Source organism: Triticum aestivum, chromosome 1A, assembly GCF_018294505.1.
Source record: "Triticum aestivum cultivar Chinese Spring chromosome 1A, IWGSC CS RefSeq v2.1, whole genome shotgun sequence".
Taxonomy (NCBI): Eukaryota; Viridiplantae; Streptophyta; class Magnoliopsida; order Poales; family Poaceae; genus Triticum; species Triticum aestivum.
Window position 1 is genome coordinate 345228189 of NC_057794.1, and position 14816 is coordinate 345243004.

At 46.1% G+C, this 14816-nt stretch overlaps 2 protein-coding genes across 3 annotated transcripts; one reads left to right on the plus strand and one right to left on the minus strand.

The window, feature by feature from the left end:
• Positions 1-278: 278 nt before the first annotated feature.
• On the plus strand, positions 279-2811 carry LOC123049852 (NAC domain-containing protein 86). Its single transcript, XM_044472721.1, has 3 exons — positions 279-886; positions 1438-2163; positions 2264-2811. Exons 1-3 carry the CDS (start codon positions 730-732, stop codon positions 2386-2388), a joined length of 1008 nt encoding a protein of 335 aa, XP_044328656.1. The 5' UTR covers positions 279-729; the 3' UTR covers positions 2389-2811.
• A 4477-nt stretch (positions 2812-7288) lies between these two features.
• LOC123049863 (serine/threonine-protein kinase BSK2) lies at positions 7289-12288 on the minus strand. 2 transcript variants are annotated; one of them, XM_044472738.1, is made up of 10 exons: positions 11987-12288; positions 11585-11856; positions 11353-11488; positions 10847-10980; positions 10510-10615; positions 10098-10183; positions 9379-9567; positions 9132-9290; positions 8385-8474; positions 7289-8063 (listed from the first exon to the last, which is right to left on the minus strand). In XM_044472738.1, exons 1-10 carry the CDS (start codon positions 12072-12074, stop codon positions 7812-7814), a joined length of 1512 nt encoding a protein of 503 aa, XP_044328673.1. In that variant the 5' UTR covers positions 12075-12288; the 3' UTR covers positions 7289-7811. The 2 variants fall into 2 exon arrangements, with proteins under 2 accessions (XP_044328673.1, XP_044328666.1); XM_044472731.1 differs by having other exon boundaries at positions 8385-8498.
• Positions 12289-14816: the final 2528 nt, after the last annotated feature.

A 14816-nucleotide genomic window follows, 5' to 3' on the forward strand; every position in this document is an offset into this window, starting at 1 on the left:
ACGCATCCTGATCATCGCGTCGCCACGATACGCCCTGCACACGGAACGGAACGGCCAGGCACGTTTGGTTAGTGGTGAATTGCCCAAGCAAGCCGCGAAAGAAAACGAAACGGGAAAAGAAGTGCGGATTGCGAGACGGTTTGGCGGCGGCTTGGGCGCGCGACAAGCGCCGGCGGGGGTTTTGGAATGGCGTGCGCCCGACCACCTTCTCACCGCCTCTCCACCCTTTTCCCGTTGGCTTCTCCTCCTCGTCCTCTATATAAACGGCACCATGCCCGTCACTTCATCCCTCCCCAACCTCCTCTCCCTCCTCCTCAGTCCTCTCCAGCCGTCTTCGCCTTCCTCCCGCCCGCCGCGGACGCCTCTGCTCTGGAGCTCGTGACCGGAGGATAATGAGCGTGAATCCTGGAGGCTGCTACACCGTATTCATCGCCAACAAGAGCTTCTACTTCTGGATCTTCCAAATCTTCAACCGATACGGCCTCCTCTCCACCTGACTCCGTTCCGCCTCCTGGATTCTAGATCTCTAGTCCTGCCTCGAGTATTTGTGATCGGCAGTTGACGCTACATATATACATACATACACACAGTTATTAGCTAGTCACAGCGCAAGCTTAAGTAGCATCATCTGCTCCTCCTGGGTTGGGTTGGGCTGGGTTACTGTCGGATCGAACTGCCCAAGATATTTGAATTGGCTGCAAGTTTCACACAAGCAAGCAAGCAACGAGCATGGGCACCATGACCCTGCCGCCCGGCTTCAGGTTCCACCCCACCGACGACGAGCTCGTCGGCTACTACCTCAAGCGGAGGGTCGACAACCTCAAGATCGAGCTCGAGGTCATCCCCGTCATCGACCTCTACAAGTGCGAGCCATGGGAGTTGCCAGGTACATACATACACATGCATCTTCCATCCGATTCATTCTGTATTTCAACATGCCACACATTCATTCATGCTTCGACCGACAAAAAAAGTGTTCGAGAGAGTTGAATTTTACCTATGTCAAACCGCATGGTGTTCACCTTTCTTCTCCCCTGAATAGACAATTTATTTGACAAGTAATAATTTGCCATCATCCTCGAATCGCATAATTCTTTTAGAAAAAGAATCTGCCCTCCAAATTGCTTGCTAGCTAGCCAGCATACATGAAAAGGGACTTTGTGAAAGAGGCATCTCGCCTCATATATTCTCCATAACTTAGGCCGGTTGCAGATGAGTCATTTTCCCGCCTTTTTCCCAAAGAAACTTGTTCTCCAAATCACCACAGCCACCCCTCTCAATTTTGGAATATTCTCAGCAGCCAATCACAGTAATCAGCACACTGTTAACTCTGGCATAACCTTCTCTGCACTCAACTGTACATAGCTAGTTTGTACAGTGGCCAATGTGAATGAGAATGCTGAGATTCAGAGGTGTGTGCGTTTGATGATTCTTCAGAGAAGTCGTTCCTGCCCAAGAGGGACCTGGAGTGGTTCTTCTTCGTGCCGCGGGACCGCAAGTACCCCAACGGGTCGCGCACCAACCGGGCCACCACCACGGGCTACTGGAAGGCCACCGGCAAGGACCGCAAGGTGTCGTGCGACGGCGGCGCCGTGTGCGGCGTCAGGAAGACGCTGGTGTTCTACAAGGGCCGGGCCCCCGGCGGCGAGCGCACCGACTGGGTGATGCACGAGTACCGCCTCTGCCAGGACCTCCTCCACGGCGCCTCCAACTTCATCGGCGCCTACGCGCTCTGCCGCGTCATCAAGCGCACCGAGGCCGGCCTCCTCCACGGCGACGCGGCCGCCAAGGCGAGGCCGGGCCACCGGCAGATGAGCAAGGTCGGGAGCAGCTCGTCGCTGGTCACCACGGACCAGCAGCTGGGCTCCCTCACGCCCAGCCCGCCGCGCCTCGACATCGTCGGCAACGCCTTCCAGCTCCACAGCTCCCCCTCTCCCCTGTACGGAGGAGGAGGGGAGGTGGTGTCCGGCATGGGCACGCCTCTGGGGTTCCCGCAGCAGGACGCCGCCGCCACATTCTTCATCGACGGCGACTTCGCCGGCGCAGGCGAGACGACGCAGTCGCACATGCCCTTCTTCGGCGACATGGGCGTGGTCTCGGACCACGAGCTCAGATGGGACACCTTGCCGCCCTGCGCCAACAGCACCTTCTCCACCACCGCCGGTACGCGCACTGATGCTCTGCCTCACGAGCTCGATCAATTCTTGAATCCCCCGTCGCCATTTCGCGCGAGTTCTCAATGCATATGCATGTCCTTCTGCAGGCGCGGCGGAGCTGTGGAACCCGGCGGCACCGAACGCCGCCGCCCCGATGCTGTGCAGGGAGGCGAGCGACGACCTGGCGGCGTTTTTCTCGTCCTTGGACGAGAACAACATGGTGGTCTACTGAAGCTCTCGTTTCACACCCAAGAAAAGATCGTAGTAATTTCGGCAACAGAGGAAATAATTCCAGAAACCTAATTGCTCTCGGCAACGGCGGTATATTTTCAGCCAGTGTACGGGGTCGTATACCGTATGATATGTAAGAGTACGTAGTATTGCTACGCGCGCGTGTGTGTGTGTGTCTTGTACAGTTGTACTCGGAGTGACGGCCTATTTTAGCACTGTCTTCTCTCGCTGTGGCACGACACTTCCATCTCTTCCTTTACTGTGATTCAGTCTCTGTACTAGCTGCTGCTGCTGCTGCAATTTACGCAGCAATATGTTGTGCTCCCATTTCGGGCGATGTAAAATTCCCCATTGCTCTTATACAATATATAACCTTCTTTAGAAATGGAGGATACATCATCATCATCATCATCTATTCTAACAATTCATGACCCTGTGATTCCTATGTACTCCCTCCGTTCCGAACTAGTAATTCGGAACGGAGGGACATGTTTGGTTAGGGTTACGTTGAAAGCAAATGGTAACGTAATGAGGTTACACTACATTGTGGGTGTAACGGGGCTTTTGCTACTTTTGTCTGGTTGACTCACGCAACAGGAACAGAGAGAAGGACTACATGCATGTCAAAAAAAAAGGAGAAGGACTACATGGGAAAATGATGAGGTGGATGAAAGAGAAACTTGAAAGAAAAAAACTTTGCATTCTCTTTTTCTTTGGTGAAAATAGAAATAAAGATTAAGAGATGATCTCTTAGCAACAATACCTCTCACCATACATTTAATCATAGTATTTGATTACTAGAGATAAAGATTAAGAGATACTATCTCTTTACTAAGATAAAAACGTTTTATATTTAGAAGCAGAACTATCGTGGAAAATATATTAGAAGCAGAACTATCGTGAAAAATTTACCATCTCTAAATTATCGTCGAAAATTGATACGACTTTCTTATCAATCACTGCACATGCCCTAACAACCAGGAGCGGGTGTGATCGATTCTGTATAGCACTGTAATTGGATTACACAGCTTCTGATTCCAGCCCGACTCAATCAACCAAACCAAACGCAGGTAACGGTTTTGGATGGCGCTGTAATCAGGTCCGGCAAACACATCCATGGTACTGTATATATGCATGGAATTTCTGCACAAAATTGTTACAATAACTGCAAAGGAATCCTGACTCCTGACAGGGAGGATGCGAATATCAGTTTCCTGTAGAAGGCAAAACAGAAACGGCTTGGACCAGAGTGGTGTGCATCTGATGGCGTGGCGGTGACTTAGCATGGCATGAAGTCTGACTAAAGTGCAACCGAAGGGGGGAGAAAAGAAAAGAGCCAGGAATGATTGACAGGAAGCACATATGCCCTGTGCTGGACGAGGAAATGTGGCCACCGTCATTCCAAGAATCACCCCATCTTAAAGAGAAAAGAGGCTAGAGGACGGCGCGCTCCATTTTGCTCACAGATTTTAATCGCGCAGTGCTCTTTCCCGAATGCTAGCCTTTATTCTGGGCCTTTTGAAATCTGAAAAAGAAGTGAAATTTTTTGTTGTCATGCTATTCCATGACAATTCTTTCCTGATCTTATTCATTCAGCCTCTATGCATTGGGTGCCTCGGCGGTAGGCTTGTCCCATGAATCTGTCCTTTCATACTCTAGAGCATAATGATTGTCAGGCTTGTTTGGTTCAAAAGATTTTCAAACAAATTTTGAAGGACTCTAACTCTTACTAGGAATTCTTTTTTCTACATGGGTTGTTTGATTCATATATCAGAATTCATAGGAATTTTTCCTCACAATTAGTTTGTGCTAGATTTCATAGAAAAAAATTTACACTCCAACCTAAGTGAAGAATTGTTTTTTTTCATGCACAATCAAATAACCATGCAATTTTAAAAAAAAATAGAAACTACTCCCTCTATAAAGAAATATAAGGTTTTATATTCTCTCTGTCCGAAAATACTTATCGAAGAAATGGATGTTACAAATATTTCTGGACGAAGGATTGTTTTTTAAAAAGAAATATAAGGTTTTATATTTCTGGACGAAGAAATGGATGGTACTATATAGTTCTGTAACTTTTTACAGACAAACACAATTCTGTAGTGTTCAATATCTAATGACTTTCTATTGCTGTGGTTTTCAAGAAGAACAAATCAGCCTATATAGTCAAGTTCAGGGATGAAGTAGGGAAAAGATCCAGAACGGTCGAGTGTCTCATCCTCTTTCTAACCACTTTTAACTTATCACGGGACTTTCCACTGTTACACTACGAAACTTCTACGAGAAATGATGTTGTTTTTAATGTTAAAAATGCTTCTTTTTTGTAGGTTATTTTTTGTTGTACGCATTCATTTCATGTGTGGTGTACGCTACAACGAGCGAAGTACCAATCGCTATTTAAGGCGGTGTGTACGCTATTGAAGCAGGTGGTTACAGAGGTTTGTACCCAACATGAATGGTAGCATAATCTTCGGATCGATCCACCATCTATTTCGACATAGGCATAGTATCGGTCTATGGACTCTACTGTTGCTGAATTGTTGGTATTTTATCTTTTTGTTTGTCAGACTACTAATGTTTGACTGTGTGCATCCTAATTATGCAGTGACCACATGATACTTTTAATGTTTTGTATCCGTTAAATGTTACATTTTGAGATAATAAAATCACCTTTTTTAAGAAAAAGAACACTAGTACGAACTTCAACCCCTCTTTTGGCTGTACGCACTACGCAGTATTCACCGGACCCACATATCGCATTCACTTTATTTCTTCTGACCATTTTTTTGTTCTTTTTCTATGCAAGTGCCAAGTGAGGACAAACTACAGATTTTTCCCATGGGGTACCTTTCACCCTTTCCCCCCTAGACTAGAGTTGAGCATTTTTCACAGAGTATAGCTTTTCTTTATTATGAGTTAAAAGAATTTGAAGATATGTTTCTTAAAAAAAACTTCCGATCTATTTATCTTCAATCATCATGGTTGTACAACGAACATCAAAAATAGCAAAAATTATATCCAGATCCATGGACCACCTAGCGATGACTACAAGCATTGAAGCGAGTCGAATGCGCGTCACCGTCATCGCCCCTCCCTCGCTGGAGTCGGACACAACTTGTTGTAGTAGGCAGTCGAAAAGTCGTCATGCTAAGGCCTCATAGGACCAGCGCACTAGAATAGCAACCGTCGTTGATGAAGAATAACGTAGATCAAAAGGATCCAACCTTAAGACACAGGAACATAGACGAACAACAACCAGATCCGAGCAAATTCACCGTGGATAGATCCGCTGAAGACACACCTCCACACACCCACCAACGATGCTAGACGCATTACCGGAACAGGGTTTAAGCGGGGAGACCTTTATTCCATCTTCAGGGAGCCGCCGCAATCCCCGCTTTCTTAAGTAGGACACAGACCCTAACAAAACTCAAAGAAACGACTAACAATGAAGTCCTCCCACCGGCCTTGCCAGTATCCACCACGCCCCATGGCCTTAGAACCACCGGAGACGAGGCGGACCAGCGGCGGCGACAGCCAGAGGCACAAACCCTAGCTTTTTTGGAGGAGGAGACAGTGACGGCATCCAACTTAGGTTTTGATTGAGTCACGGGGTGCAGAACTATCAAAGGTATGTTTACCAAGCAAAAAACTTCCATGCCACACAGTTTTTTAGAGTTTCAGAGATGACAACAAGACCTACCTAAGAGCAACTTCATGTACCGCAAATGTCCTTTAAGGTGTGCTCTGAAACAAATTTACGGTATCGCGCATGGCACAGCAGAACAGATATGCTAAATGATACTGGAAATTTAAAACGATTTTCGCGCTACAAAGCTCACCACCGGAGTTCATCTACATTCCATAGCATAAAAACATAGCAAACTAATTTATTAGAGCTAGGGATTGCCAGCTCATGACTCGACGCCTAGGTATAAGGCCTCGGCGACCTCCGGCACGAATTAGCAAACGTGTGCTCTTCCTTCGCCGCCGTGAGCTGTTCGGCGACGCCATCTTCTCCGGCTCTTCAGCACGACGAGGAGCTCCTCCTCCGCCTCACGGCACCTCTTGGTGTGTTGCCAAAGAGCATCACTGAGCTCGAAGAAGCGAGCCCACGTGCTCTGGCCATCGTTGCGGGAGAGCCCTCCGCGTTCTAGCGCCTGCTTCAATCACCATGGCTGATGGCTCGATGGCAGGCCGGCTAGAGCTGCCGGCCTCCGCATCGTGCCAAGAGTGCTTGCGCAGCGGCAATCCGCCTCGGCCCCCACACCCGCGTGCCCCTCCAGTTATATGGATTAGCAAGAAATGGATGGGATCATGTAGAATCTCTCGCCGAAGAGACCAAAGGAGACGACAAAGGCGGGAGGATTGCGATCGAGGATATGGAGCAAGCAAACCCTAAAACGCCCCCGACCCCGTAGATATAGCTGCGGAGGGGCAATATGCAGGCCTCTTGTAAAAAAAAAAATCCTACACCTACGAAGACTTACGAAGGAGTTACATAACTTTCCCCTCAACATAACTCCCTCTCCCTGATTTTAAGTGGGGTGGGCCCCTCATTTTCCCTAACCCCAATCATACTATGCCATTTGGCTAATTACGTAACCATTACGTTAACCTGTTCGTAGGTGTAGCATTACCGGTAAAAAAATTACAGGCCAGGCTAGATATAGCGTTTCTGCTCAGGCCCAAAATGCAAAAAAAAGGCTAAAACTGCCAGATTTATGCAGGCCGGCGAGGTTTGCGGCATCTGCTGGAGTTGCTCTAAGTTCTTTCTTCAACTAACAAAACATTGGTTAATGCAAGTTCATACATCGTGGTTCAGATGCCAGAGGACACGCTGACAGAATATCATCTGACGTGGCCAAAACAATCAAAGACAAGCAAGGCACTGTCTGTCCAGAAAACAGGACGCAGGGCTAAAAATGATCTAACATTATTTTGATGCAAATCACCACCAATTCATTCAATAGAGAAGCAGCAGACGAGGAAACATGGTCGAATCAAACGGAATTCAGATGGCTCTGGTTTATTTTCTCTCCAGCTAATCACAAGGAACAAACCCCCTCTGTTCCCACACAATCGTCCAGCCATCCAGCATAAACAAAGAAAAGGAGAAACCGTTAAGAGATCGTCACCTTAATTACAATCTTCTCTCCCACAGGAGCACCGCCACGCAATGATCAGCGAAATCTTGCCACCATGTGGTGCAACTCATAAGCCTTCTGCCCATTTAGATCTTCCAGGTCACGACAGCGTCGTTAATCGACATTTGGGGGCAGGGACCGCGAATTCGCACGATAAAACAGTGCATTTCAATCCCACTCCTAGCAGTTCATCAGACGTCCCAGTGAACACTCATCATTGTACCCTTTTCTGTTGAAAGGCAACAACAGTTTGGAGGAAGCCGTGGCTTCGTCCCTAACCACGCCAGCTGTTTTGCTTCTTGGCCTCAAAGGTGGCTCCGTCGTTGAGCATGTCCTGTGCATCGGTTTCCATTCCAAGCTTTGAGAGAGCTAGGGCTTGGAGGTAGAATGCAGTAGGCCATTCGGGCATGCAGACCTGGGCCTGCATTGCGTCGCGTAGCGCAAGCTCCGACTGACCGTTCATCAGGTAGGAAAAACTCCGCCTGGCGAAAACTGTAGCTGAAGGTACTGACATCATTCCAACTAGCTGCAACATGCAAATTAGCTTGTCATGTTACAGGACAAAAAAATGAAGATCACAAACAAAATAAAAAATGAAGACCACAAACCAAATTGAAAGCTTTGGTAACATTGTGTATCAGTTAGAAAGTAGAATTCCTTAGTGACTGCTTTACTGGCAGCACTTGAGGTAACATATTGAGGGCCAAACTGCTTATGGAAAATATATTATTCAATTAGTAGCTATTTGGCACAAACAATCATGAAGCAGCAGCATATTGACATTGCAAAATTCATGAACTTGGATATCCTAGTTAAAAATAAGAACAGATAATTTAAGTGATGTTACCTTTGAATAGTAGTCAATTGCAGTCTTGAAATCCTTGTCTCGAAATGCAATATCACCAAACTTCTTTGTGTTCAGCATCTCTTGCACTTGCTGAGTCCATTCTTGAAAGGACAACTTCAGTTTTTACAGCAGCATAAACATGCACCAAATAAAACTAGCTTATCTTAACAGAGCAAATGAATGAGATTTCATAATTTCTAAATACTTGAGCAAATGGGAATAAGAAAAGAGAGGGAAAAAAAAGCATATGACATATTCTGTGCACAAGAAAAATAGCCAAAAAGGAGTTTAATAAGCAAATGTGCACAACAGCATCCTAAGTTTAAGCCTGACAAAATACTCGGTTATCCAGTTGAAAATGATTGCCTTTTTAACTACAGACAAGAAAGAATTATCAGTTATTGATGAAAGTCAGCTTCTCTCGATACAGAAGAGAAGATATCTTAGATGCATGATCCCCACTGTATATGCTAATTTCATCAAAGCATTTTTTTTCAATTTAATCATGCAATGCCAACATAGCTAATCATATGTAATTGTAAACTAGCATAGGAAAGGTGCAGGAAGCCATATGCCAAAACAAATCAAGTATAGGACCTTCAAGAACAAGTTAGCAGTTAATTTGAGAGAGGACTAGAAAAATGCCAAGTTGACACAAATCATGACAGAAGGAAAGTTCACCACATAAATGATGACCTAACAGCAGGTGTATCATAAATGAGGAATGATACATGAATTGTATGTTACCTCATTTTCTGCACCTTCATCGTCTTTGTAACCTGTTTTGAGCAATATATCATGTACTGCTGTAAGGTCCATTCCGGCACATGCCTTTCCAAGTGGAGAAAGAATAGTTGGTAAGACCGACGCGGTTTTTGTAATGCCCATCAACACATGCGATGCCACCTAAATTATGATTGATAAAATAAGTGAATTGTGTTACTGTAGGCAACACAGAACTTTAATAATCCAAAAGATGGTTGAAGCTGCTTACCTCCTTTTGCTTCTGAAGAGGCCCAACAGAGGACAATAAATACTTTATATTGGGTCTGTCCCTAGCTTCAAACTGCAAGCATTTTGATGCAAGATCGACTAATTTTGAAGCATCTTCATTAGCATATTGCCCTTCTAAGGAGGAATCCATCAATAGCAGTATGTTCTTTCCCCTTATCAAATCAAGTGCCTGTAATTCAAAACAAATGACGTGAGAAATTCACTGGCATGGCAACAGTGATAGATGGCAATACAACAACCTAGCATAATGCTGTTATGTTCTTTGAGCTGCACTTGGCTTCAAGTATAAGGGTATGTTTGGATGGTGAACAAAACCAACCATACCATCTTTTAGTCTTAGCCAAAATTTTGGCTCTTGTTTGGATGGTTACCAATATTTTGGTATATCTGTGCCCTCTAAACAACTCCTGTTCACTTTTCTGGCAAACATTGGCCAAAAAAAAACATGGACAACCAAAACCCTAAGCAAAATTTTGGTAGGGTTGGCTTCGGCTCAAACCAAACACACCCTAAGACATTCCAGACGAGATGGTTATGTGCCCTGCTTATTATCCATCAAGAAATCTAGTCCTTAGCAGATTCAAGCTAATGGTTCAAAGCTCATTTCAGCTTCCAGCGTGATAATTAAATAACAGTACGGTACTATCCACGATGCAAGGAACTGATAACAAGAAAAGCGAAGATTGAAATGAAGCATACATGACTAGGAGGAATGTGTTTCCCACTCAAAAGATCCAACAGAACTGTTCCGTAGCTATATATCACACTCTCAGCGATGACTCTGCCTGCCATTAAGGAGTCAAGCACAAATTATTCAGTGCAGTCCAAAGAACACGTGCTGAGCAGTTCAGGAGTAAAAAGAGAAAATGCGATCAGTTTATCACAACGACCCACAACATACCTATCATCTGATACTGAGGGAACACAGAAGTGTTTTTAAAAGATAAATTCAATACAGGTTCACAAATTATCTCTGTGGACAGAATAAGAGTGCTAATCTTATATCTAATGAGCTTAAAATAAGTCCACATGTTCACTTGTAAATTGTAATGGATAACACCAATGGTATTAGCTAATTATGAATGTGGAGGGATCATGTGGTCATGCGTACCCGTTCGTAGGAACTCTGGCGGAGTGTAAGCCAGGTTAGTGCTATAACTTTTTCCGTCGCGGCTGTTCTTCATTAGTCCAAAACTTGACAAGCGAGGATCACCTTCCTGATGGCAAACATATGTTGTTCATGACAATGAGAATTTGCTCAGTAGCTACAGAGGTCAATCAAATTTCATAAAAAGTTTCATGAGAAAATTTTCATGTTCATGTAAGGAGTAACAGCAGCTATGATGCAAAAGTCAGCTGCAAAGAAGTAGCCAAACTAGATTTCCATCAGTAAGGTGATCCTTGCTTGTCAAGTACCTATCGAACCAGACAGGCAAAGCCATGCGTACCTCATCAAAAAGTACTCTGTAGGCATTCAAGTCATGATAGATTTTCCTGTTCTCTGCATTGCAATGATCGAGAGCTTGTGCAATGTAATGTGCAACCCTCAACCGCATTTCCCATGGCAACGGCTGCTTATCCCCTGCAAAGAGCAGACCAAACTCCAGTCAAACAACAAAACAAATATAGCACCACATGGTATGTATGGTAAGCATCTTCATATTTGAAATTAAGTCATGATTATGATGATTGAGGTAAAATCCAAAAAGAAATATAGCAAGAGAGAAAATGCAGACACGCCCAGATGGTCCTGGCAAATTAACCACATCTGTTTATGCACGAGACAGCAAGAGACAAATGTGGTAATGGCAGAGGTGCATTAAGCTCTTCAATCAATGCAGAGGGGGATCGTGTTTTGATCCAACCTCCACGGATCAAGTAGTAGTACGTCAGACCCGTATCAACAACAACTATAGCTAACTGGACATGGATATGAATAGACAGTGACACGTACAGTGGAAGAGGTGCTTGGACAATGTGTCGTTGGGCATGTACTCCGCGACGAGCAGCCTCTCGTCACCCTCGGCGCAGCAGCCAATGAGGTTGACGAGGCGCTTGTGCCGCACCTTCCCCACGCCGGCCGCTTCCGCCTGCAGCAACCAAACACGTGAGATCCGGAACGGGATCCTCGGAGCAGATACGCACAAACAGACAAGGCATTTGCATTGGGGCGCAGGGGCGCGTACAAGGAACTGCTGCGGGTCGGGCCAGGAGAGGCGGGAGAAGCGCTTGACGGCGATGAGGCGGCCGCCGTCGAGGCGGCCGCCGTCGAGGCGGCCCCGGTAGACGACGTTGGGCGCCTTCTCGCCGCTCTCGGAGACGATGAGGTCGGCGCTGAAGCCCTTGGTGGCGGCCCGCAGCTCGGCGAGCCCGAACTCCCTGAAGACCGGCACCGCCCGCTTCGCTCCGTCCTTGTCGTCGCCGTCCGCGCCCGCCCCGTCCGCCCCGTTCGCCGCCTCTTCCGTGGAGCAAGAGGGGAGCAGGCCAGATTAGATTCGTTCCGGACACGCGCATTCGCTGGGGGGTTAGGGTTTAGGAGGCGGCGGCAATGGCGGCGGGCCCGCCCGCCTGCCTGCTTGCTTGCTTACCGGGATCTGCGGGGTCGTCGGGCGGGAGGGCGGCGTCGGCGTCGGGCGGCAGCGGCTTCCCCGCCGGCTTGGACTGGAAGCACCCCATCGGAGATCTGCTAGCCTGCCAGCGAACGGAACGCAAGCCGTGGAACGGAGGTGGGGGAGGGAGGGAGAGCGTGTGTGAATGTGGACTGGTGGAAGGAGGAAGCAGGAGAGGCGAGTGTGGCAGAGTGAGGTCACTGAGGTGGGAGGCAGCGCTCCGAGAGAAGCGCGGCGGCAGCAGGGCGGGGCAGGGATCCGCTGGGTGCGCACCAAACACCGCGCAGCAGCCGTACGCTGCTAGTACTGTGTAGTATAACTTTTTTATTAACGGAAAAAGGAAGCAGAAAACATCATTCGAATCAATAGAGTATTTTCCAACCACGAAAGAAGTATCTGCTCTTCTGTCTATTGTGTGTTCGTTCAATCAGATCTGAATCAAATCGATGGTTAATGATGAACGAGTAGGGACCGACCGACCAAGTAATGCTGTGTGCACAGAAGATGAATAAGCTAGGCTGGTTACAGTGGGGAGTAACTTATACTAGTGTCATGCATATGACACTAGTCTAAGTTACTATCTTCATAATGTAAAGTAGCATACTATAGTGTCATAAAGAACTTCATTAATTAGCTTGTAGGCTCATCTTGTTTTGAAAAGCACTATGTTACAGTAATATATTATGTTACCACTTCTCATTAACTACATGCCATGTAAGCAAAAAATTCTCAAAGTGTGTTATGTTACTTGCTAAGTTACTCCCACTATGACTAGCCTAAGAGGGTGTTTGTTTACACGCACTTATTGGTGTAGGGATTTAAAAAAGTCTCTTTTAGTCCCATCTAAACCAAACAGGGAGGACTTATAGAGACTTAAAGTGGGCATTTGAGACTTATGAAAAAAGACCCTGAGGAAGAGTCTTTTTGGGACTTTTAGTTGTAACATGGTCAAGTCCATGTTTAGTCCCAGGAACCAAACGTGCAAGGACTTTTTAGGGACTAATGACTTTTTAGTTGGGACTAAAAGAAGTCCTACGACTTATGAACCAAACAGGGCCTAAGACCAGTAGAGTCTGCCTCTGATTCTTTTTTTCGAGAATACCAGCGGCCTCTACCCCATTAAAAAAATTACAGGCTAATATTTTGGCTAGATTTGCATTATCCAGCTAAACTTGGCTACAGTGCATAGGCATGAATTTTTTTCCCAATCATCCACACCTAAATAAATCCAAAAAATTGTTGGATGCACCACAATTTGCACAATATTGTTCATATGTGGCATATCTTTCTTTCTTTAAGTTATTAGGAGGAGAGATGTTATGATTCCCTTAAGAAGTACGTCGATGGCAAGAACTGTTTGGTCGGTCTATTAGAGGCAAACCGGGCGAATACCTGAACAAGGCAACTACACCTAGTTAAACTAGGTCGCTAGCACCATAAGACATGCAAAAATGCCCAAAAAAACTGAACATGACGGAGCAGAGCACGTCGCAGCACATGCAAAAATGCCAAAAAAACTAGGTCGCTAGTACATCATCCATCGCACCTGCGACCTGGTGATTGGAATTCGTTGCAACAACACAGGAGCACCCGCATCGGCATGTCCGCCACAAGCGTGTTCTTCAACCTCATCAACATTGGAGAGAATACATATCTAAAGAGAGGCACACATGTGCTACTTCGATTCCGAGAGGAGGAAGAACAAGGCTTGCCTGACGCTCCCCGCATGTCAAGTGTGATTCTTCTGCCCTCCACGGCTAACTACGAACGGTCGCGCCGTCACATGCTCCACAGCCGAAGCCCGACCATCCAGACCACTGCCAACCAGGTGCGCCCACCAACAACCTCTCTCAAAACAATGTTTCCAGCGAAGTAAGGTCGCCAAGGCCACCCCATTGCCGATCCGACAAGGCGGGTCTATGTTTTCACCCGAAGAAGGATTCCAAAGGCAGGAGGGTGATCGATCTCCTCGGTGATGCCTTCAAGAAGGAAAGCGGCATCCTAGCTTCCCCGTTGCTCGCTCATACGTCTCTAACATATATATACTTTTTTATTGTTTCATGCTATTATACTATCAATCTTGGATGCTTTATATGCATTTTTATGCTATTTTATATCACTTTTTCGGACTAACCTATTAACCCACTGTCCAGTGCCAGTTGTTGTTTTCTGCTTGTTTTTGGCTTTTCAGAAAATCAATACCAAACGAAGTCCAAACACGATGAAACTTTATGGTGATTTTTTCTGGACCAGAAGGGGCCCTAGAAGGTTCGGGAGGAGACCAGAAGAGCTACGAGAGAGCGACGAGCTCACAGGGCGCGCCCCCTGAGCTCGTGGGCCCCACGCAACTTCGTTTGACCTAATTCCACCTCTATAAATTCACATATACTCCCAAACCAACAGAGATCCACCCGAAACACTTTTTCCGCCGTCCCATCTGGAGGCCTTTTCCGGTACTCTACCAGAGAGGGAATCGATTACGAAGGGCTTCTACATCATCATCGTTGCCTTCCGATGATGCGTGAGTACTTCACTACGGACCTACGGATCCATAACTAGTAGTCAGATGGCTTCTTCTCTCTCTTTGATCTTCAATACAATGTTCTCCTCGATCTTCTTGGAGTTCTATCCGATGTAATCTTCTTTTGCGGTGTGTTTATTGAGATCCGATGAATTGTAGGTTTATGATCAGATTATTCATTGAAAGTAATTGAGTCTTTTCTGAACTTTATTATGCATGATTGTTATAGCTTTGTATTTCTCTCTGATCTATCCTTTTGGTTTGGCCAACTAGATTGATTTATCTTCA